Source organism: Salvelinus fontinalis, chromosome 31 (genome assembly GCF_029448725.1).
Source record: "Salvelinus fontinalis isolate EN_2023a chromosome 31, ASM2944872v1, whole genome shotgun sequence".
NCBI classification, from domain to species: Eukaryota; Metazoa; Chordata; class Actinopteri; order Salmoniformes; family Salmonidae; genus Salvelinus; species Salvelinus fontinalis.
The window spans coordinates 45,943,664-45,968,644 of record NC_074695.1 but is presented as its reverse complement, the minus strand read 5'-3'; the positions used below and the strand labels follow the sequence as shown (position 1 = coordinate 45,968,644).

The 24,981-nt window shown below is 46.4% G+C and overlaps 1 protein-coding gene across 2 annotated transcripts in view; it reads right to left on the bottom strand.

The window, feature by feature from the left end:
- Positions 1–24,981, bottom strand: part of LOC129830384 (cadherin-4-like) — a 370,018-nt gene that overhangs the window by 24,005 nt on the left and 321,032 nt on the right. For both annotated transcript variants that reach the window (XM_055892928.1, XM_055892929.1), the window contains 4 exons: positions 22,990–23,162; positions 19,608–19,745; positions 7,820–8,005; positions 3,103–3,356 (listed from right to left, as the gene is read on the bottom strand). In XM_055892928.1, the coding sequence (XP_055748903.1) occupies positions 3,103–3,356; positions 7,820–8,005; positions 19,608–19,745; positions 22,990–23,162 (751 nt within the window). The remainder of the gene's footprint in view (positions 1–3,102; positions 3,357–7,819; positions 8,006–19,607; positions 19,746–22,989; positions 23,163–24,981) is intronic.

Here is a 24,981-nt window from a genome sequence, read left to right as displayed (position 1 = left end):
TGTTTCTACTGCTGATTACCACTTTAAGTATATTTAAAAGCAAATACTTAGACTTTTACTGAAGTCGTATTTTACTGGGTGACTTTCACTTTTAGTAATTTTCTATTAAGGTATCTTTACTTTTAATCAAGTATGACAATTGGGTACTTTTTCCACCACTGCACACGTGTGTGAGTTAGTGAGTGAGAGACTGTATGTGCGTGCTTGCAAGTATGTGTGAAAGAAAAAAGTAGCCCCTCCCTCCTACATCATAATCAACATAATCATGTCATAAATCAGCTGACATTGAGGAAGTGAAGACACTGCTGTGCTCCACAGGCAGCTTTAAAAGGTTGGTTTAGATTCACAGCCAACGGTGTGAGAGCCCTGGGAACACTGCAGGTGTACAGACTGCTGTGTCAGGCCTTCGAGCAGGGGGCCAGATGCTGTATGTGTGTGTGTGTGTGTGTGTCCTATCTATACCTTTAGAATACACATGGCTCTGGTTACCCAGGGGGCAGTGCTCCCCATTAACCCTCGTGCCCTCCTAACGCAGTGCCCTGTGCTGGCGCCGAGCACTGGCAGACTGGACTGCTGAGAGATGGACACTGCCAAGAACCATGGTCCCCATTTCATCCTCCCTCTCTCTCCGTCGCTCTCTCTTTTTGTATCCATGCACGTATGGCCCTACTCTCACTACGAGAGATTGCCTACAGATTTAGAGAAAATACTGCAATGTAAACTTGCGAACTGGTCACATCTCGACCACTACCGCCGGAGGTTGCAGGAGAGCCTTCCTCAACAGAATTGTATCATTGGGCCAAATGCTCCTACAGTAAAAATCATAATGGTTTTGAAAGAGATGAAATCTATCGGCATTTTCCTTATATTAGAGACTTGTTTTATTGAGTTTTTATCTAAATTGCAGTAAAAGCCGGTTATTCTGAAATTGAAAGGAATCTCAGAACACCAGAATTTATTTCAATGCAAAAGCAAGCAGAAAACCTAAGCAGAAACTCTGTGAACTAACAACTTTTTCAGTCGCAATGTTTTTTCATGTACTGATTTGCATGATATTGATGAAATGAGGCAGGGATCATTGACTAGATTCAGTTAGTTGCCGATTTTTTGTTGAGCGGATGGTCGGGGCCCAGAACATAATTAGAATAATTTGTAGACTGTAAATTGACCGCAAGAAACTCAAACAGATATACACTGAACAAAAATATAAACACAATGTGTGTTAGTCCCATGTTTCATGAGCTGAAATGTTCCATACGCACAAAAAACGTATTTCTCTCAAATTGTATGCACAGATGTGTTTACATCCATGTTAGTGAGCATTTCTCCTTTGCCAAGATAATCCACCCACCTGACAGGTGTGGCATATCAATAAACTGATTAAAGAGCATGATTAGTACACAGGTGCACCTTGTGCTGGGGACAATAAAAGGCCACTCGAAAAAGGTTTTGAGGGAGCGCGCAATTGGCATGCATACTGCAGGAATGTCCACCAGAGCTGTTGCCAGAGAATTTCATGTTAATTTGTCTCCCATAAGACGCCTCACAACCGCAGACCACGTGTATGGAGTCATGTGGACGAGCGGTTTGCTGATGTCAACGTTGTGAACAGAGTGCCCCACGGTGGCGATGGGGTTTTTGTATGCATAGGCATAAGCTATGGACAACAAACACAATTGCATTTTAAATGCACAGAAATACCGTGATGAGATCCTGAGGCCTATTGTCGTGGCATTCATCCGCCGCCATCACCTCATACACAATTCATGGACGCTGAACATTTCCCAGTTCTTCCATGGCCTGCATACTCACCAGACATGTTAACAATTGAGCACGTTTGGGATGCTCTGGACCGACGTGTATGACAACGTGTTCCAGCTCCCGCCATATCCAGCAACTTCGCACAGCCATTGAAGAGGAGTGGGACAACATTCAAAAGCCCACAATCAACAGCCTGATCAACTCTATGCGGAGGAGATGTGTGGCGCTGCATGAGGCAAATGGTGGTCACACCAGATACTGATTGGTTTTCTGATCCCTACCTTTTTTTTAAGGTATCTGTGACCAACATTTCAATTTATTTCAATTGACTGATTTCCTTATATGAACTCAGTAAAATCTTTGAAATTGTTGCATGTTGCGTTTATATTTTGTTCAGTGTATTATTTGACTAAAACATAAGAATTTCTCAAACCTTGCTTACATTTGCATATGATCACGTGTCTCTCTATTATGCGTGGTACAACTTGGGAACAGATTTCCAAAATGAAAAAACATTTTCTGGTGTTTTTAGTATTATTTCCGTCCCCCCCCCCTCCCAAATATCTTGAGGGACCAAATAACACCAGCGCGGGCTGCCATTTGGGCAAACCTATTCTAAGGTAACGTCAATACGCTACGTAGGCCAAAAAGCTATCTAGCTATGGTTCAGCTAACGTTGGCTGACTTTTGCATTCAGCTGAATGCAGTAGCTATTAGTAGCCTGTGAGGAGGATGCAGACATTTGGTTAGCTTGTTAGCTACGGAGCTCTGTGATGACTGACAAGGTATGATAACACTACTGTCCCTTTATATTCGTCTGAGAGGTGTAAACGTTCATTCTTGCTATGCTAATTTAGCTATCTGATGAAACAAATGTTGTTAGTTGACGTTAGCTAGCTAGCTAGCAGTTGTGCCACTTTTCCTGTGAACTTGAGCTATCGAGGTAGAACGTCACGTCACGTCTCCAAGCCCCCGAACTCTCTCTTGGCATGTGACATACTGTTGCTAATGTAAATAGAAAAAAGCTTATGTACATATTATATAAAACATTATTCAGCCTGTATAAGCCCTAAGATGGCACTTGGCCACTATGCCACTACTGCTAGTTTATACAAGGGGAATGGCAGCTCTGTACTGAGTGAGTTTACATAGAAATCTTAAGAGAGAGAGAGAGGAGACAGTTTGTCTGCATAGTGCCCCACTGTACCTAATGCTCTGCTCAGGAAGCAGTCAGGGCTGGGAGAGAGTGTGAATGTGTGTGTGTGTCTGTATGTGTGTGTGTAAATGTGCGTGTGTCTGTATGTTAGTAAACGTGTGTGTGTAAATGTGTGTGTCCAGTACCTGATGCTCTGCTGCATGAAACGGTCAGGGTCGCTGGCTGAGAATGTGGTGAGAGACGTGCCAGCAGGGACGCCCTCCTCAAAGCGGATGGACTTGGGGTTAGTGGGGAAGAAGGGCGGTTCGTTGATGTCTACCACGGAGATGGTGACCCCGGATGTGGACTGGAGGGACGACTGGATCCCACTGGCCAGCGGGGCCTGGTTATTGACCACCACCGTCAGCATGAAGGCCCTGTTCTGCTCAAAGTCCACCGGCTGGAGAGGAGGAGATAATTGGGTTACAATTAGTCATCTCACAGTCCCATCAAACGGTAATAGCAATCACACATGAGAAATAGAGGAAAAGAGAAGGAGGCAAAGCTGTAGGGGTTAAGGAAGACAAATACAAAACAGAAGACATAACAAATGATGAGGGAGCGAGAGAGATGGATAATAAGAGAAGACTAGGAGGGTCGAATAAACGGGGAGAAAGAAGGCAGGAGAGAAAGAAACAAACCCTGCACTATGGCGAGAAGAAATATATACGGGAGAGAAATAACAAGAGCGGGATCAAACCCACGGTGCCATGTAACCCCCACTCATCCCCAGAACACTTAAACTTTCTCCTCCAGTCTCTCAGTCCCTCTATCCTCCACCTACAGATGTTAAACACGCACAGAGAGAGAGAGAGAGAGCTGAGTCCTGGTGCTGAGCAGTGCTAGCGCCGCGATAGCTGGGATGAATTTGAACAACGTTACCATTAAACTTAGAGGGACCTCTATACCCCTACCTGTAGTTACCTTGCTAACACTGAGTGGGTTAGGCAGGCCTTAAACTATTCATGGACTGGCTGCTGTAGTGGCTGACGCTCCCTGTTCAGTTCACGCTGGGTAAACTCCTCACTCTGTGTGTGTGTGTGTGTGTGTGTGTGTGTGTCGGCTAGCTCCAGCCACCTACAAGGGCGATCTGCCCTGTGACCCTAAAACGGAGCGACAGCTCTGGGCCGGCTTAATGAAGACAACGCAAACCCAGATTCAAATAACCAGAAATACACAAACAAATATGTTGGGTGTTGCGTGATGCTCGGTCTGATTACAGTTAGCTATGCGGTTGATGATTAGCGCCTAGGGGCTGGTGTCTGCTGGGTTTGATTGTGACAGTAATGATTTGGAGCACATCTGTGTGTTGCTTCGCCTCAGTGTTAGCAGCGAACGGACACGACGGGCAGAGATATAAAAAGCATTCATAATCAAGCAGCCAGGGTGATGAGGGGATTGGATCTGACAGATGCCATGGTGGGGTATGTGTGTACGTGCACTAGTAATAAGAAGAGATGGCTGGTGTTGACGTGCCCTGCCCTTCTGTCTCTGTGTACGTGCCCTGCCCTTTTGTGTGTGTCTGTGTAGGGTTAACCAGTGGTGTACTCGGAGCTCTTTGATCCATAGCCAGTGGTGTTCAGTGCACAGGGAGATCCGGCGTATCTGCAGGCTCACTAACACACACACACATCCTAGGGGAGGAGAGCAGAACGAGGGGGTTAAAGGTCAATAACCTAGCCTCCACCTCCTTCCTGCGATCCATCCCTCACTACATCTCCCCCTCCACCTTTTACTCCATCCCTCTCGTTCCTCTTCTCCTTCCTGAATCTGCTCTTCATCCCCTGCTCCCCCTTCTCCTCACTTCCCTCCCTCCTAATATAATCTACCCTGCCTCCTCTCCCCATTGGCAACTCTCCCATCTACTCCTCACTTCCTCCTTCCCGCTCCTCTCCTTTCTTCTCTCTGGTGTGTAGTCACCCCTATCATTTCCTGTGTTCATCACACGCTTCTTGAATTTACATATCCTAATGACTTATTAAAGGCAAAATAGTGTGTGTGTGTGTGTGCATACGGGCGCATGTGTGCGTATGTGGTTCTGCGGTGCCTCTGTTTAAATCCAGGATTCCTTATCGGTTCCCCAGAGAGCTCTCTACACGTGTGACATGTGCAGGTTAAATCCTCAGTCCTTGTTTACAGAGCAGCGACGGTCCCAGGTGGGCCGTCTCAGTAAACATGTGAGAGATGTCAGTGTGTTCTGCTGATGTGCCTCCACTAGCAGCCAGAGAGGGCCTCCTCAGTAAACACATACCACAAGAATTCAAATGCAGCTGTGTGATGTTTCCCTGTTTCCCTGCTACCTATGCGTTCCAGGTTGTCTGATGTGAAACCGATTAGAGTTGGTAGCCATTCCGGCTCCGCTCCCCAGAGAGACTCAAAGCCTTCCTGTTTACTTGTTGAGACGGTCTATTCCTCGCGCTGCTCCTGGCTCTTAATTTATGATTTCCTGATATCCTCCCTGGGGTTGCTACGGCAGCTTACGGCTGCCCGCCCTCCTGTTTGCTCAATTCTACATCAGGGAGCAAGTGGTGAGGAAAAGTATTCTACACTGAACAAAAGATATAAACGCAACAATTTCAACGATTTTACTGAGTTACGGTTCATAGAAGAAAATCAATTCATTAGGCTCTAATTTATGGATTTCTCATGACTGGGTATACAGATATGCATCTGTTGGTCACAGATACCTTAAAAAAAAGGTTGGGGCGTGGATCAGAAAACCAGTCAGTATCTGGTGTGACCACCATTTGCCTCATGCAGCGCGACACATCTTCGCATAGAGTTAATCAGGCTGTTGATAGTGGCTGTGGAATGTTGTCCCACTCCTCTTCAATGGCTGTGATATTACATCTCGATCCAGAGCATCCCAAACATGCTCAATGGGTGACGTCTGGTGAGTAATGCAGGCCATGGAAGAACTGAGATATTTCCAGGAATTGTGTAGAGATCCTTGCGACGTGGGGCTGTGCATTATCATGCTGAAACATGAGGTGATGGCGATGGATGAAAGACACGACAATGGGCCTCAGGATCTCGTCACGGTATCTCTGTGCATTCAAATTGCCATCGATAAAATGCAATTGTGTTCGTTGACTGTAGCTTTTGCTTGCCCATACCATAACCCCACCGCCACCACGGGGCACTCTGTTCACAACAGTCAGGTCAAAACCCTGGTGAGGACTACGAGTACTCAGATGATCTTCCCTGAGACGGTTTCTGACAGTTGGTGCAGAAATTCTTTGGTTGTCCAAACCCACAGTTTCATCAGCTGTCCGGGTGGCTGGTCTCAGACGATCCCGCAGGTGAAGAAGCCGGACGTGGAGGTCCTGGGCTTTTCGTGGTTACACGTGGTCTGCGGTTGTGAGGCCGGTTGGACGTACTGCCAAATTCTCTAAAACGACGTTGGAGGCAGATTATGGTAGCATTCAATTATCTGGCAAAAGCTCTGGTGGACATTCTTCCAGTCAGCATGCCAATTACACGCTCCCTCAAAACCTGAGTCATCTGTGGCATTGTGTGACACAACTGCACATTTTAGAGTGGCCTTTTATTGTCCCCAGCACAAAGTGCACCTGTGTAATGATCCTGCTGTTTATTCAGCTTCTTAATATGCCACATCTGTCAGGTGGATGGATTATCTGGCAAAGGAGAAATGCTCACTAACAGGGATGTAAACAAATTTGTACACTAACTGAGAGAAATAAGCTGTTTGTGCGTATGGAACATTTCTGGGATCTTTAATTTCAGCTCAAAAAACATGGGACCGACACTTACTCCGTTCATATTTTTTGTTCAGTGTAAAATCCAGCCATCTAGAGATAATGAAGGAAAGCAAAATGCCAGTGCTTGAGGTGCTGAGAGAAATAGAGAGGTGTTAATGCCCTTCCTCAAAATGTTACTGTAGAGTCACACGGACAGACAAAGGAGCAGAAAGAGGTATTACAACTGGCTCTGCAGGGGCAGCTCATCAATAAACTACTCAAATATACACGCTGTATACAGTATACCTGTGCATGCACGCACGCACGCACACAAAAACTCACACACAAACCTGTTCCTAAAACGGTAAACAGATAGGATTACAAGACAAGGCTGTGTTCTTGTATCCATCCACCTCAGTAGCTAAAACATTATAACACCACAGCAATTGTAATTGAGAAATCAATATCTAATTTGTTGCAATGGGCTTAGTAGCCATTATAACTATGTGTGCGTGCGCGAGTGAGTGGTGCATACATGCGCACCCATGTGCTTGCGAAGGACCTACCCTATCCCTCAATTAGACTTAGCTAGGGGGTTTCAAAGTCAAAGCTCCCATTGTGTTGTGTCCTTAGCTGCCCCTCCCCAGCCTATAGCTAGTGTACAGCCTGGGGCGGACACACACTGACTTATAGATCTGACACGCAACACACAGATTAATGGGATAACACTGTATGTGCTACATCAGCCTCACAAGGACATGTCATATGGTTAATAAAATAAAATATCATACGATATAGACCTGACAACAGCAGTCCTCACTCAACCTTGACCTTTCTGTAGGCTTGGTGAAGAAGTGTTTTTTTTTTTTTAAATGGATATGATAAGTAGGTCTAGGTGAGACCTGGAGAATGTGCTAGTCATAGTTGCTGTTTGACTTGGAATTCTTCACTATTTTAGCACTACCTACCCATTCAATATCAAATGTTTTTTCAGAGCAAAGGTCAAACGAAATCGGGTGCTTTTATTTCTGTAACTTTCCTACATGTAAATCTCCGTGGAACAGCGTTGAACCAATCTGCTATAGACAAAACTCTCCACGGCATTTGTTTGTTGTTGTCTGAGAGCATGTACCCTTGTTTTGATTGGTCACAGGGCCCTTACCTTCACTACGGTAACCATGCCGTCGTTGGTGTGTTGGTCGGTGATGATGGTGAAGTGACCGATTGGGTCTCCGCTGATGATCCTGTACACGGCATTCCAGTTGGGCGAGTGTGGCTGGTCCCGGTCGATCACGGTCAGGTTGGCAACCACGACATTGACCCGGTTCTCTGGGACCTCGCCTGAAAACTGGGAAGGGGTAAGAAAGAGGGAGTGAGAGATAAGAGGAGTTATACGGAAGTCTTCTTCTCCTCCTTTGTGTAAGTAGGCAGTCAAATGGCTTAATTATCTCGTTACTCCACAAACACTACTCCGGTGCGTTAGGTGCATTAAACAAGCTAAACACCCGTGCTATCCTCTGCCTCCACATTTTTGAAGAATTGTCTTATTGCCCTCCCCATCTTTCTGTTCTTCTGAGAGACTGATGGAGGGAGAGAGGGAGCGAGGGACGGAGAGAGAGAAAAGGCTTAAGCAGCAGTGGGCATGTGTTTTGTGGGTTTTAGATGTCCTGCAGAAACACATGTGTTTTGTCCTGATAAGGCCATACAGCAGAGGAGTCAGTCTCTGTTATGGTCGGGAACTGATCACAGCTTAACGGTCTGTCAAGCAGGGTTCCCCAACTGGCGGCCCGCGGGACGATTTTGGCCCGCGGGTGATTTTGTTATTTGAATTGTTATATATAAAAGACTGTAAAAACACCAGCAAATCAGCTCCAAGTGATTTACATTTTGGGAAAGTAGAGAGATATACTGTATGTGATAGTATACAAATGTAAATAAGGTTTGAAAATAGTATGTTTTAGTCAAATATTATATCTGTTTGGGCTTTTTGCAGTCTATAAATGATTTGTAATTATGTTCCCGGCCCCAACCATCCGCACAAGAAAAAATCGTCCCGTGGCTGAATCTAGCTGATGATCCATGCCCTACAGGCTCAGGAGACCTTCTCTGTCTGCATAGACTATACACAATGACATTAGGCCCCCCCACCGAGACACGCTGAGACACACTGTGACCCAGCACACAAACACAGTGAGATTAGGAAGCTCTAGCAAGATGATCGTCTAGAGAACCAATGACATTCTTCAGGAAAAAGAAGGTTCCGGGGTGGTCCTGTTCGTCTGCTGGGATTGGATAAAGAGGCAGTGTGTGTGTGTGTGTGTGTGTGTGTGTGTGTACACTCTTCACTAAGTCTGTTTTGATGTTGTTGTCGGCTAGGCCAGGGTATTCTCCATGCTGATTTGAGGAGAGTTTTTTTTCTGTAATAGGGACATATAGGGACCATAAATAACCACACTCACAAACTCAAAGGCTGCTATAGAGTCTACAGAACAAGGGTGCCCACTGGGAAAAAACTAGTTGAATCAACTTTGTTTCCACGTAATGTCAACAAAATCATTTGTTGAATCAATGTGGAAAGTCTTTAACGTAAGGGAATTTCACAAGTCCAATTTCACAGATTTTTTTTTTTTGGGGGGGGGGGGGGGGGGGGGATTTCAAGTTGAATTCATGTTAGTTGAGAACTCAACCAAATGTCAATGTAAATAGACGTTGAACTGACGCCTGTGCCAGTGGGTCTGTGTTTAGAGTGGTGTCATTATAAGGTGTTCCAGGCCCACAGCGAACAACAGAAAGAACAGAGGAATAATCACAGTCAAAGTAATAGTGCACAAGGACTGTCTTCATCCTGCCGTCACATTCTTGGCAGAGCAGGAGGTAGAGGGGGAGGCAGAGCAGGAGGTAGAGGGGGAGGCAGGGGAGAGGAGGGAAGGGGAGGGGAAGATGGGGGGTGACAGAGAGCTTCATCATGGAGCCCAGGTGATGTCAGGATGAGAGAGGAGAAAAGGATCCAGGCCAAGCTGGTGTTTCCTACTGGCTGGGATTATTCCTCACTACTGAGCACGGGGTACACACACACACACACACACACACACACATGCACGCACACACATCTATTTTCTTCAAAAAAATAGTACAAACCAAAACACACACACAAAGATAATCACACAAACAGATGAACACATCCACTTTGAAACACATAAACACCCCACCCACTGCCTGCCCGCCTTGCCGCCTTGAAAAATAGGTCAGCCTCTGATAGGCCTGATGAAATATTAATCTGTAACATTAAAGAGAAATTCTCCAAACTTTCTATTCCTGGGACGCTTTGATAGATTTATTGGGTTTGCTGCAAACACTAAATATTTGCTTAATGGCCTTCATTGTCGACAAAATGGCTTTTATGTAGCCCACTGGTGAACTGGATGATTTATGGAGGGAGCTTGTAAAAAGTGCTCTGCTCATTGTGAATCCAAGACCTCCACTTTGCAAAATAACAAGGGCGATCATCATCAATATCCACCACAGCATTTATTTAGCTAACCCCCATTTGTGCTGAGTGATTGAAATGCACTTCAACACAACAAAAATACAGTGGATGAGACTCCATCCGTTACAAACTACTATCATCAATCGGCTACCGCAACTGTAGAATCCTAATATAGTAAAAAAAGAAAAAAGGATCTGATTTACAGTGGTCCTGACTCTGTGTGTTCTCCTTATGGATATGGAAAAGCTAGAATAGTACATCATAGATACCACAGCAGATCCAATTCTGGAATATTTGTACAATGTGGATTGATGGTCAGTGGAGTAAGGCAGTGGTGAAATTACTCAACAAATGACTGTTGGAAGGAACATTCCTGCCATTAAAATGTTTGTCGGGTTTCATTTGTCTCCTCGCTCTCTTCTCCTTCAACCCACCACCTTCTATTGTTTATTTTTCTCCTCCACCCAATCCCCACCTACGTACTCTCAGCCTTGCAGCCCACAACCTTCTCCTCTCCTCCCCTCTCCATCCCTCTCTCGGTGCTTCCCCCTGCTGTGTGGCTGTGGCGCAACATATCACTGACGAGCTCTACGTCTGACACGTGCTTAGCGAATCTGCTAACTCATCATCATAAGGATCGTATTGGCCCGCAGGGTGCGTGCTAATGCTAACTCCTTTTGATAACGTCCAGCGTGAAAGTGATACTGCTTCTGTATTATTAAGCACCTCAGCTCCCCAAGACACCCACCTACTCAAAACTGGAGAAGCTGCAGATAGGAAAACGCACATGCTAAAAGTGTATGCTGACAAGACATCAACGTGACCTCAAAACATACTGTACAGTCGCATATCCATATATTATATGCGAGGCTTCACAATAAACTCTCTTTGCCGATGTCCCTTTCTTTCCTGTCATTTCCGTCTCTTACCTTTCCCACATTCCCTGCTCTCGTCGTTTGTTCCTCCCTCCCCTTTTCCCTCGCCTCTCAGCTCTCTCCTAATGACGGTGCCGTGAGGCGCTCCACCTGCGTAAGCTGTTTCCTTTCGCACTGGAGCTCCGATAAACAGCTGAATTAATCAGCTCAGATCGCCCCTGGGCCACTGGAGGGCTCCGCGTGGCTTAATGACTGACACGGGGTTAATGAAATACACATACACATACATGCATGAATACACCTGCTCAAGGGCCCTGTCCCAAAAATGTAACAACAATTATGTCGATAACATAGCTAAGTTTGTCACTGGTATGGGCTAGTAAATATCCTAAACCTAGCCAGTTAGACAGTGATTGTAACAGTCCTGACCTATTTATGTTAGTTTTTATGTGTTTTTGGTCAGGGCATGTGTTTTGGGTGGGCAGTCTATGTTACCTGTTTCTATGTTGGTTTCGGTTTGCCTGGTATGGCTCTTGATTAGAGGCAGGTGGTTTGCATTTTCCTCTAATCAAGAGTCATATTTAGGTAGGGCATTATCACTGTGTGTTTGTGGGTGATTGTCTCCTGTGATGTCTTCGTGTTGTTCGATGTATTCACTTTTGGAGCTGTTTAGCTGTTCGTTCGTTTTGATGTACGTTCCTGTTCGTGAGTTTACGTTTGTTGAAGTGAGTTTATGTTCAGGTTCCGTTGTACGTCGTTTTGTTATTTTGTAGTTTTGAAAGTGTTTTGTTTTGTTTAGTCTACGTCGTATTTGTAATAAAAATGGCTTATTTCCCTGACTCCGCATTTTGGTCCGAAGATCCTTCTCTCCTCACCTCATCTGAGGATGAGGAGAGCGACAGCTATTACAGAATCACCCAACAAAATACAGAGACCAAGCGGTATGGGAAAAATGCTCGACGGAGCAACAAGGACTTTTGGACTTGGGAGGAGATCCTGTCTGGTAGAGGACCCTGGGCGCAAACTGGAGGAAATCGCTGCTCTCGTGAGAAGAGTGAGGCAGCCACAGCCCAGGAGCGCTGGTATGAGGAGGCAGCTAGGAGACGTGGATGGAAGCCGGAGATTCAAGCTCGTAACCGGAATTATGAGGGGACACGTCTTGCACGGAAGCCCGAAAAGCCCGTGAGTAACTCCCAAAAATTTCTTGGGGGGGGGGGCTAAGGGGTTGTGGGCCAAGGGCAGGTAGGAGACCTGCGCCCACTTCCCAGGCTAACCGTGGAGAGCGGGAGTACGGGCAGACACCGTGTTACGCAGTAGAGCGCACGGTGTCTCCTGTACGTGTGCATAGCCCAGTGCGGGTTATTCCACCTCCCCGCACTGGTAGGGCTAGATTGGGCATTGAGCCAGGTGTCATGAGGCCGGCTCAACGCGTCTGGTCTCCAGTGCGTCTCCTCGGGCCGGCATACATGGCACCTGCCTTACGCATGGTTTCCCCGGTTCGCCTGCATAGCCCAGTGCGGGCTATTCCACCTCGCCGCACTGGCAGGGCGACCGGGAGCATTCAACCAGGTAAGGTTGGGCAGGCTCAATGCTCAAGAGAGCCAGTACGCCTGCACGGTCCGGTATTTCCGGCGCCACCTCCCCGCCCCAGCCTAGTACCTACAGTGCCTATATTACGCACTAGGCTACCAGTGCATTTCCAGAGCCCTGTTCCTCCTCCACGCACTCTCCTTATAGTGCGTGTATCCAGTTCGGTGCCTCCAGTTCCGGCCCCACGCACTAAGCCACCTGTGCGTCTCCCAAGTCCTGTACACACTGTCACTTCTCCCCGTACTAGTCCTGAGGTGCGTGCCCTCAGCCAGGTGCCACCAGTGCCGGTACCACGCACCAGGTATAGAGTACGCTTTGAGAGTTCAGTGTGCCCTGTCTCTGCTCCCCGCACTAGTAGGAAGGTGCTTATCATTAGCACGGTGCCTCCAGTTCCGGCACCACGCACCAGGTCTACAGTGCGCCATATCCGGCCAGAGCCATCCGTCTCCCCAGCGCCATCTGAGCCATCCGTCTCCCCAGCGCCATCTGAGCCATCCGTCTCCCCAGCGCCATCTGAGCCATCCGTCTTCCCAGCGCCATCTGAGCCATCCGTCTTCCCAGCGCCATCTGAGCCATCCGTCTGCCAGGAGCCTGCAAAGCCGCCCGTCTGCCATGAGCCTGCAAAGCCGCCCGTCTGCCATGAGCCTACAGAGCCGTCAGCCAGACAGGAGCCGCTAGAGCCATCAGCCAGACAGGAGCCGCTAGAGCCGTCAGCCAGACAGGATCTGCCAGAGCCGCCAACCAGACAGGATCTGCCAGAGCCGCCAACCAGACAGGATCTGCCAGAGCCGCCAACCAGACAGGATCTGCCAGAGCCGCCAACCAGACAGGATCTGCCAGAGCCGCTAACCAGACAGGATCTGCCAGAGCCGTCAGTGAGCCATGAGCAGCCAGAGCCGTCAGTGAGCCATGAGCAGCCAGAGCCGTCAGAGAGCCATGAGCAGCCAGAGCCGTCAGAGCGCCATGAGCGTCGTGAGCCGTCAGCCTGCCATGAGCGTCGAGAGCCGTCAGCCTGCCATGAGCGTCGAGAGCCGTCAGCCTGCCATGAGCGTCGAGAGCCGTCAGCCTGCCATGAGCGTCGAGAGCCGTCAGCCTGCCATGAGCGTCGAGAGCCGTCAGCCTGCCATGAGCGTCGAGAGCCGTCAGCCTGCCATGAGCGTAGAGAGCCGTCAGTCTGCCATGAGCGTCGAGAGCCGTCAGCCAGCATGGACCTGCCAGAGCCGTCCAAACAGGACCTGCCAGAGTCCTTCAGCCGGGATCTGCCCCTTGTCCCGGTGTTGCCCCTTGTCCCGGTGCTGCCCCTTGTCCCGGTGCTGCCCCTTGTCCCGGTGCTGCCCCTTGTCCCGGTGCTGCCCCTTGTCCCGGTGCTGCCCCTTGTCCCGGTGCTGCCCCTTGTCCCGGTGCTGCCCCTTGTCCCGGTGCTGCCCCTTGTCCCGGTGCTGCCCCTTGTCCCGGTGCTGCCCCTTGTCCCGGTGCTGCCCCTTATTCCAGTGATGGTCCTTATCCTGGTGCTGCCCCTTGTTTTTGTGCTGCCCCTTGTCCCGGTGCTACCCCTTGTCCCGGTGCTGCCCCTTGTTCCGGTGCTAGCTGATTATTTAGGGGAAGGTAATGTTTGGGTGGTCAGTGGTAGGGGTAGACAGAAGAGGGGAGTGACTATGGTGGTATGGGGACAGCGTCCGGAACCGGAACCACCACCGTGGTCAACTGCCCACCCGGACCCTCCCCTGGACTTTGTGCTGGTGCGCCCGGCGTTCGCACCTTGGGGGGGGGGTACTGTAACAGTCCTGACCTATTTATGTTAGTTTTTATGTGTTTTTGGTCAGGGCATGTGTTTTGGGTGGGCAGTCTATGTTACCTGTTTCTATGTTGGTTTCGGTTTGCCTGGTATGGCTCTTGATTAGAGGCAGGTGGTTTGCATTTTCCTCTAATCAAGAGTCATATTTAGGTAGGGCATTATCACTGTGTGTTTGTGGGTGATTGTCTCCTGTGATGTCTTCGTGTTGTTCGATGTATTCACTTTTGGAGCTGTTTAGCTGTTCGTTCGTTTTGATGTACGTTCCTGTTCGTGAGTTTACGTTTGTTGAAGTGAGTTTATGTTCAGGTTCCGTTGTACGTCGTTTTGTTATTTTGTAGTTTTGAAAGTGTTTTGTTTTGTTTAGTCTACGTCGTATTTGTAATAAAAATGGCTTATTTCCCTGACTCCGCATTTTGGTCCGAAGATCCTTCTCTCCTCACCTCATCTGAGGATGAGGAGAGCGACAGCTATTACAGTGATAGCCACAAGCTAAAACCGGGGAGAGAGGGAGGAGAGAATTCACTTTCTATTTCATCTGCTGCTGGCTTGCTAATGGTCACTCAAATTCGTTTTTTCCAAATGTAATTGATTAAATTAGATTTTTATTCTAGAAAGATTGTGTGAGTCATAGAAATTAAGTTATTGCGTTCTTTGTGGTTTTTATATGCAGGGAGCATTAGAAACCATATACGGTACCAGTCAAACGTTTGAACAAATCTGTACTCATTTAAGGGTTTTTCTTTATTTTTACTATTTTCTACATTGTAGAATAAAAGTGAAGACATCAACACTATGAAATAACACACATGGAATCATGTAGTAACCAAAAGTGTTAAACAAATCAAAATATATTTTATATTTGACAGTCTTCAAAGAAGCCACCATTTGCCTTGATGACAGCGTTGCAGTCTTGGCATTCTCTTAACCAGCTAGTCACCTGGAATGTATTTCAATTAAAAGGTGTGCCTTTTTAAAAGTTAACTTGTGGAATTTCTTTCCTTCTTAATGCGTTTGAGCCAATCAGTTGTGTTATGACAAGGTAGGGGTGGCATTCAGAAGATGGCCCTATTTGGTAAAAGACCAAGTCCATATTATTGCAAGAACAGCTCAAATAAGGAAAGAGAAATGAGAGTCCATCATTACTTTAAGACATGAAGGTCAGTCGATTCGGAAAATCTCAAGAACTTTGAAAGTTTCTTCAAGTGCAGTCGCAAAAACCATCAAGAGCTATGATGAAACTGGCTCTCATGAGGACCGCCACAGGAAAGTAAGACCCAGAGTTTCCTCTGTTGCCGTGAAACAAGGAGGAGGTGTGATGATGTGGGGCTGCTTTGCTGGTGACACTGTCTGTGATTTATTTTGAATTCAAGGCACACTTATCCAGCATGACTAACACAGCATTCTGCAGCGATACGCCATCCAGTCTGGCTTGCACTTAGTGGGACTATCATTTGTTTTTAACAGGACATTGACCCAACACACCTCCAGGCTGTGTAAGGGCTATTTGACCAAGAAGGAGGGTGATGGAGTGCTGCATCCGATGACCTGGCCTCCACAATGTGGGAACTCCTTCAAGATTGTTGGAAAAGCATTCCAGGTGAAGCTGGTTGAGAGAATGCCAAGCGTGTGCAAAGCTGTCATCAAGGCAAAGGGTGGCTACTTTGAAGAATCTCAAATATAAAATATATTTTGACTAACACTTTTTTTGGTTACTACATGATTTCATTTGTGTTATTTTATAGTTTTGATGTCTTCACTATTATTCTACAATGTAGAAAATAGTTAAAATAAAGAAAAACCCTTGAATGAGTAGGTGTCTCCAAACTTTTGACTGGTAATGTATATTAATTAATATACAGCACCAACTACATACATATATGATAAGGTCCATTATCTGCTACCTGGACTTTAAATTTGATTTATTTCCAACCAAACAACACAACTTACTCCACATGCTCAATGTTGCTGCATCATGTGGTGCCAGCATCATGGTATGGGTATGCTTGTCATCGGCAAGGACTGGGGAGTTTGTCAGGATCAAAATAAATATGATAGGAGCAAAACCCAGGTAAAAAGTTAAAGGAAAAACCTCCTCAGTCTTCTGAAACCGAACACTGGGATATAGTTTCATTTTTTTCAGTGAGACAATTACACACGTTCATGCCAAAGACACACCGGAATGGCTCTCCAAGAGGCGTTGAGTGTTCCTGAGTGGTCTCAGCACTGACTCGTTGATTCCTTAACACACTTACTGAACTTGAGCAATTCTGACAAAACCAATGGACATCTATTGCCCTAAGAGTTGTGCAAAGTTGATAGAATATTATTCAAAATGATTCACAGCTGCAATGGCTGCCAAAGGTGCTTCCACCAAGTGTTACCTCAGGGGTGTGAAGACACACGCAATCAAGACATCGTTCCTTTTGAAAATGCGGAGTCGGTTGTGCAGATCTATAGGGAAAAAACTCTAATATATAGATTTCATTTTAAGTTTTAAAAAAATGTGAAGACTTTCACTAGGCACTGCATCTTTGCTCACAATCGTAACACAAGTACCTGCTTAATTGCTTGCACAGAACTTTGTGTCTAGCACCGTGCCGTAGAAATCACAGCCCCCTTCCTTGCTGTTTACTCTCAGCCATCCCTCCCTTGTACTTTTAGCCATCCTACCCATTCCAGCCCTTCGGATAACAAATCATTCAGAGTTTTCTCATTTCCCAACTATCAGGAATACTGCTTCTACTCACTGCCTCCCGTCATCTCATCCCTCCTCTCCCCTATCTGCAACCCTCCACACATTTACTATGTCTGGCAGCATGGTGCCTCCAGGGTACGACTGTGTGTGTCCTGTGTGGCTCAGTTGGTAGAGCACGGTACTCGCAACGCCAGGGTTGTTGGTTCAAATCCCACAGGGGACCACTACTATACGTCGCTCTGGATAAGAGCATCTGCTAAATGACTAAAATGTGTGTGTGGACAGCAGGCTTGTTCGAGAGGTACTCATCACTGCTGGGGGAACTACTGTATAGCAATCAACATTCCCTGGAAGACCAGAGGATGTATGGATACATTTGCAGTAATGTATGCTAGTCTTGCTGATCTCCATAATGTTTGGTTACACACATCATTCTTTACTTTTGATTTGGTTGACTCCAGGAATGACCTTTTTTTTCTTCATATACAGTAATGATCATCACCATTATCACCACTATAATCATCATTAAGTCTGCTTGCTGTTGTTTTCTGGGTGATGAACGTTGAAGATTGGATGTTTATTTCACTCAGGTCAGGAGTGTGCGCTGTCTCGGAGATGATGCCGTGGCTGTGTTTCACCCCTTTCCCCCTCTCGCCTTATCTCTTTCATCTTCTACCCTTTCTCCCTGTATTCCAGTCCTCCATCTCCCATACCTTACCCCATCTTCCCCCTCTCCCCTGTCTACTTGGTCTGTGGCGGACATGACGTTTTGTCAGCCGGTTATTGTCATGCAAACTGCTTACTGTATGTTATCTGGCTATGCGCCGTGCCACCCGCTGTAGGCTTGTTCATTTAGCAGACAAGATATGCTCATAAGTCCTGTTTCATTATTTTATATTATATCATTTCATAGTAAGAAGAATATAATTGAACGTAGCTGAATAAAATAAAAATGATATTTTTCCCATTCCGGAGAGAGTGGACATATAAAAAGCTATGTTGAGTGTAAAAGTAATCATTTGAAACAGGTCCTATAGGCTACGAGTTATTTGGCAACTTTAGTTGTGAATGATGCAAACCTTATAATGCCTTAGAAATCAAGACATATATGGGCTGCATGATGTGACCTACAGGCTATTGATGATTTGAGAAAGAAGCAACAAAAAAAAGCCTGCGCTCTGATCCTTCCCTCAGGCTGCACACGCTGTTCTCTCATCAAGTGATCATATTATCACCCGTCGGACTATTCTCAAATGAATATTGTCTTTACTAATATGTTAAACTCGTTTCGATTTAGAATGACCCATCATCAAATGGGCAGGAACAGGGGCAGGGGGGAAAAAATACATGCCGTCAGCCTATGCACTCCAATAGCGAAGGGATGCCACTTTCCCACCACAGGTTATTTCACTCCTTGCATCAACCACTGTTTAAGGCGTATGCAGCATCTCGCTGCTCGACAAGTGATATTCCACCCAAACTCTGTATGCCACGGGCTCCCCAAACCTGTTTCCTTCAGCTACCAAGTGCTTCATTCGGGGAAACCATGTGAAATCTGTTTGGGAACATCGAAAGTAACAGGTTTTCACAACAAAACATATTTCATGAAACTGTTGACAGCTCCTCTCTCTGCATGCTTGAGAAAGTAATGAAGGAGAGAGGGGAGGAGATGGAAACGCACGGGGGTGAGATATTCTATAGCTATCGGTAGCCTAATGTGACACCCTGTTAATTATGAAGGGAAATAAAGCCTTTTTACTAGGCTATTCAAAATCAAATACAAAATTCACTAGAATTGTAAGCGAACTCTGTAAAGCCGCCCTGCACAAACAATGAACCGATAGCATTGCCCAGGCTTCTCCCAGACTCAAGAAAAGAAGCTTTAGAGTGTAGCGTAAGGTAACCAGTCCATCTAGTATGCATAATAATACAGTCTAGACTCAAAGGCGATTACCAGAATTTGTTTAATTTTGGAATATAGGCTAGACCAATTAAAGGCATCTTAAATCATTTTTTGAAATGTTTTTCTGTGGTGCGTAATATGCGGTAGGCTATGTGTTGTATAACGACCAGCATAATCCTTATTTGAATTCAGTTTTTTTTTTTCTTTTTTTTTCTCGGGCCTATGCATATGTATAAGCTCTAACCTGCATATGAGTGTTTTGAATTGATCGTCACCTTTAGAAGGCACTGTCCATTTCGTGGTCGGGCTTTGAAGCAACATTCACAATCACCATGTTTTCCACTCAGTTTCAACCTGTTGTTGAACTTCTTGCCTCAAATTGATCAATCGCAGTGGTCCTTCAAGTTGATCAATCGCAGTGAGGTTGAGTTGTAAAAAGCACAATGCTGTTTTGATTGCAATGATGTCAGAACGGTTAGAAGGACAATTGAGCCGTAGCGAGTTGGATACTATGCATGTCCCGAGGGGATTTTACTGCGGTTGTGACTCATGACTGCTGGTGTGGTGGTGATAGGGTCACTGCAACAGCCCTGCTCTCTACTCACAGTCCTGGAAGTGAGCTCCGGCGGGTTGTCGTTGATGTCTGTGACCGAGATGATGGCGGTGGCCGTGTTGGACAGGCCAAAGTTTAGGTTGCCCTCCATGTCCGTGGCCTGGACTATGATGCTGTACTGGGACACTTTCTACAGGACAATCACACAGAGAGAAGAGAGAGACAGTTAAGAAGAGCAACCAGTGATCAAACTTAAGCACAGTGAAAAAAAACAAAAAAACATTCAATGCTCAATCATACAAGACTGCGCAACGAGTACAAGGAGGTCAATGTATCCTCTTCTTTAGGTTGTGCACAAATAATAAACCATTTTACACAACACACATTCTGTCTCGCTCTCACACACGTTAGGTTGCCTCTACACCCACTGTGGTTCTCTCCTCAGCCGCAAACCTTTAGCCTGGTAACAGCTTTGCCAGTGTGGGTCCGGTGTGTCTCTGACCAAATTAGAAGCAAAATGGCTTGTTTATCCCCTCCCATGACTGTTCTCCCTCCCCTACCTTGGCCCCTACCTCGGGCCCTATCACTCATCTTAATGGGAGCCCAAGCACTGTGGGAAGGAACGCTGAAAGTCTGTACAGAACAGCACAGAGTCTCCTACCTGGGGGAACACAGAGACATGTACTTACCTCCTCCCCCTACACTTCACACAGTTGCATTGCCTTTTTAGAAATTGGTTCATGCTCTTCTTTCCTCACGTGTTGCGTCGGGGCAACCAGCTCCTATGTGTAGCCTGCAATTCACAGCAACCATTTTGTGTGGAAATGCACTCCAGAAAGGTGGAGAGTTGAGTATCAGCTGAGAGAAGCCGAATGTGTCACAGCTTTACACAACAGCCCATGTAAGAGCTGTCCATGGTCCTAAGGTCAACATAAATGGGAAACCACAACAGCTCTACTGAGCTGTCCATGGTGCTGAAACCAACCCATTCGCCTTAGAATGCTGCCGTACTCATAGAGATTTGATTATACCGGTATGTGTATGTGTTTTTATGAAAACCCTTTTGAGTTTGTTTGTGTGTGTGTGTACCTCCCTCCCTCCCTCTCTCCCCCTGTCCCAGGCTGCAGACAAACAGGCAGGCAGGCAGGCAGGGGGGACAGGACCTGGGAGCTGTCAGGATAATGTGTCTCTTCCCTGGGATTCCCAATTACACTCCCAGTGTCTCCCTCACCTGCTAATTACAGAGTAAATATCCCAATTAGACTGTGACTCCACATCAGGAGGATTAGACAGCTCAGCTCAGCTCTGCTCAGCAGCCTCTCGACCCCCCGCCACACACACACATTCACATCCCCACATGCGCACACAGATGTGCGCTCACATGAACACACACACGTGCACGTATGCACGCAAGTACGCACACACAAACACAAATCTTGTTTAGGAGCCCTAGCTGGCCCGCCAGTCCTATCAGGGAGAATCTACAGTGTGTACAGCAGGCCCACTAATTAGACAAGTCGCTAATTATGTAGAGCACCTCAGGAACCTCTCCAAACCAGGACACATCACCAACTACTCTCCACACTACGCCCCACACTGTCCTGTACTGTACTAGCTGCTTCTCTACAGAGCTGCTGTCACCGAGTCTACCGTTCCTAGACCATGAAGAAACAAAGGGAAAGAGAAAAGACGACAGAGGACGGATACAGAGGCTGGGATGAGCTGAGTAGCGTACAAGTAAAAAAAAAAGACAAAGAAGAAGGAAAGCGAGAGCTAAGGACAAGAGGACTATAACGGTGGATGGGAAGAGTGAGGAAGAAGGGAAAGTGTTGAAAGGCATGTGTGGTAGGGGAGAGGAGTCAGGGGAGAAAGTGATAGATCAGAGAGGGGGCACACTTAGACATCTGGCTTGTTGGAGAAAAACCTCCTTTAAGCTGGCGTCTCTTGAGGAGAGGCAGGCAGAGAGACCTTATGAGACTGTAGCCGAACTCTGAAAACTGGGCTAGAGCAACAGCGAAGCCTGTACTACTCTCCCTCGCTCTCCGTCAGCCTCCTGTTCTGTTAAGTATTCATGTTTATGTATATATGCACTCAGATTTCTGCAAGGGTAAGGGTGTTCTTATCTGTTCTCTACGGGAATGCTGCAGGAAACTTTCTGAGGTAAGTACATTGGTGTGCTCCAACAGAAAGATTGTGTGTGTTTGTGTGTAAAAGAAAGCAAGAATGCTGTGTGCATTTCAGTGTGAGCTTGTGTACAGCGCGCGTGCGTGTGTGTGTGTGTGTGTGTGTGTGTGTGTGCGTGTGCATTAGCTCTAATCCAACATTGGGAATGAATCAGGTTGGATTGGCAGTGTTCGGTTAAAACAGATGTGGGACAACACGCAGGGGTTCAGCTAAAATGTTTCCTCTGTCTTCATCAATTGATCTCCTTTTCCATCCATCCCTCCCTTCCTTTATTGTGTGTCTCCCATATTTTTTCATACTGTTCCCTCTCTGTATCACTCAGGTATATATTTTTTTTACATTACCTTTATTTAACTAGGCAAGTCAGTTAAGAACAAATTCTTATTTTCAATGACGTGCTAGGAACGGTGGGTTAACTGCCTTGGTCAGGGGCAGAGCGACAGATTTTTTACCTTGTCAGCTCGGGGATTCAATCTTGCAACCTTTCGGTTACAAGTCCAACGCTCTAACCACTACCTGTCGTTATCTCTTATCCCTCCCTTCCTTTTCTCTTTCCATGTCCAACTCATCAGCCTCTTCCTTCCTTCTATGCACTTCAGTGTGTGTTTGACAGGTGTCTAGGGTGCTATCTCTCGTACGTGTGCACACACACACACACACACACACACACACACACACACACACACACACACACACACACACACACACACACACACACACACACACCTGAAGGTTCCATGACGCGTTGTTAATAGGCCTGTCAGCAGTGACAGGTGGCTAGGGTGATGTAGCAGAGAGATTCCCTTTAGGGCGTTGACGGTGTTGTCACAGGGACATCCGTGTCACTTAAATAAAGATGTTAGGATGTTGTCATAACGTGACAGCTCCATAAACAAGGTGACCTCAGGGGGGGGTGCGGCTTAGAAAACGCTGAGCAGAGCGTGACGCGTGGTGACAGACACTCATGAAGACCATGCATGCTAGACGGGCCACAACCACACACACCTTAAGACCCAAAGATGGACCTCTTTGAGTTGAAAAATACAATGTAAATATCCTACAAAACAACACCGTCTGATGTTGTTATATAACTCTTTCCCGGAGGCAGTTCCAGCACTGCTATTCACCTTCATGTAGTTACATTATCCTCATTTCTTATGTGGACGGCCAGGAGTTGCGTTGACCTGACCAGAGAAACGCCATACTTTTCAGCGAGAACACATCCCACTAGCGTTGCCAGGGTTACTGACCTCGCGATCGAGGCCTGCTGCCACGGTGACGATGTCTCCAGTCTCGCTGTTGATGGTGAACATGTTGGGGATGGGGCTGTGTGGCGTCTGGGACAGGATCCGGTAGCGCACCATCCCATTGGCCGTGGTGTTGTCGTCGTTATCGAAAGCTGCCAGGTGCATCACAAATGTACCTGAGGATGAGGAGGCAACAGTCAGTCTGGGCGTACACGCTGAACACTGGGACAAACGCACTGTACGCGAAACGCATTCAAACCAAGGCTACTATAGCGTTGTGTTTTTATTAGGGCTGTCAAAGTTAACGCGTTAACGGGTGACGTGTTTATCCCACGGAACAGCACTTTTAAAACGCACGGTTTCCGCACAGACCCTTTGAAGCACAGAACACAACACGGAACACCTGCTACAGTCAATGCTTGCGCCTTTACATGAAACCGCTTTCTGCTGAAGACCGCGGGCCTCTCGCCAAAATCATGTAAATCTTATGGCATCTTAAAAAATATATCATCCTTATAATTATAGCCAATATTATCAGAGCTGTGTTTTTCTTTCTGCTGCGGATTCGTGCGCACGTCGCAGGCCGTTTTAAACTACTCGCGAGCCGCTGTTTTTTTTGGTTCGATAGCAAACGACATTGTTTAGCTAGCTAATCATGTAGCTAACTAGCAACCTGATAACTTGACCACTGACTAGGCTATGCACAGATTTGGATGGCACAGGAAGAACTGAAAAGGAAAAGGCCACTCATAGAGATCAAAGATAGGCTGCAAGAGTGGAATGTGTATGATCGTGTGTGTGTGTGTGTGTGTGTGAGAGAGAAGATGTGTGTGAGGGCGGGAGTAAGTGGACGAGTTTGTTTTTCATGGCCCGGTGTCCCGGGTGAGTGGAGACTTCACTTAAGGACCAATGGAATGGCCTAAAATGTGAAAACGCGCCCACCCGGGGCACCGGGCCATGAAAAACAAACTTGTCCACTTACTCCCGCTCTCTCACTCACACACACACACACACACACACACACACACACACACACACACACACACACACACACACACACACACACACACACACACACACACACACACACACACACACACACACACACACACACACACACACACACACACACACACACACACTCCACTCTTGCAGCCTATCTTTGAAACATCTCTATGAGGGTGTGGGAAACCTGTACAGTACAGATGGTTACAGTGTTTCCATAACATTGTTGGACAAGTTGAAAATCACTTTGTATCCTTAGAGCCATGTTTTCCTATAGTCACACTCATTTAGAATGCCTGAAGCTTTAACAGTACTTAAAGCTGTGTGTGTGTGTGGGGACATGTTTAACTATACTTGTAAGGGAACAGTAGTCCCCAAAATAATTGTTAACAAACAACAATTTGACCAACTAGGGACATTTTGTTAGTACCCACAAGGTCAAATGCTATTTCTAGGGGGTTTAGGGTTAAGGTTAGAATTAGGGTTAGGAGCTAGGGCTAGTTTTAGGGTTAGGAGCTAGGGTTAAGGTATGGGTTAGGGTTAGGTTTAGGGAAAATACGATTTTGAATGGGACTGAATTGTGTGTCCCCACAAGGTTAGTTGTACACGTTTTGTTTCAGTTAGTGTCAGTTCAATCTGATGTTTTTTATTTAGTTAACGTTTTTTTTTTTTACAAACATTTATATTTACTTTCAATATTATCCTGTAGTTATTGTGTTTTTGGAGATGTCACTAATGCATCAGGTGACTAGAAAACCCCAATATTTTGAGAAAAACTAATCATAAAACTGAACCTAATTCGTGATGGATTTTATTTTATTCTAGTTAGTTTTGGAGTCAAATATAATAGTTTCAGTATAGTTTTAGTATTTGTTTGTTTACTATAATAGCCTTGGTTCATACACACACTGATCTCTCACTTTTCCTCTATTCCTATTAACGCTCTTCTCTCTCTGTCCCAGTCTCCTTTCCAATTGCTCTCTTTCTCTG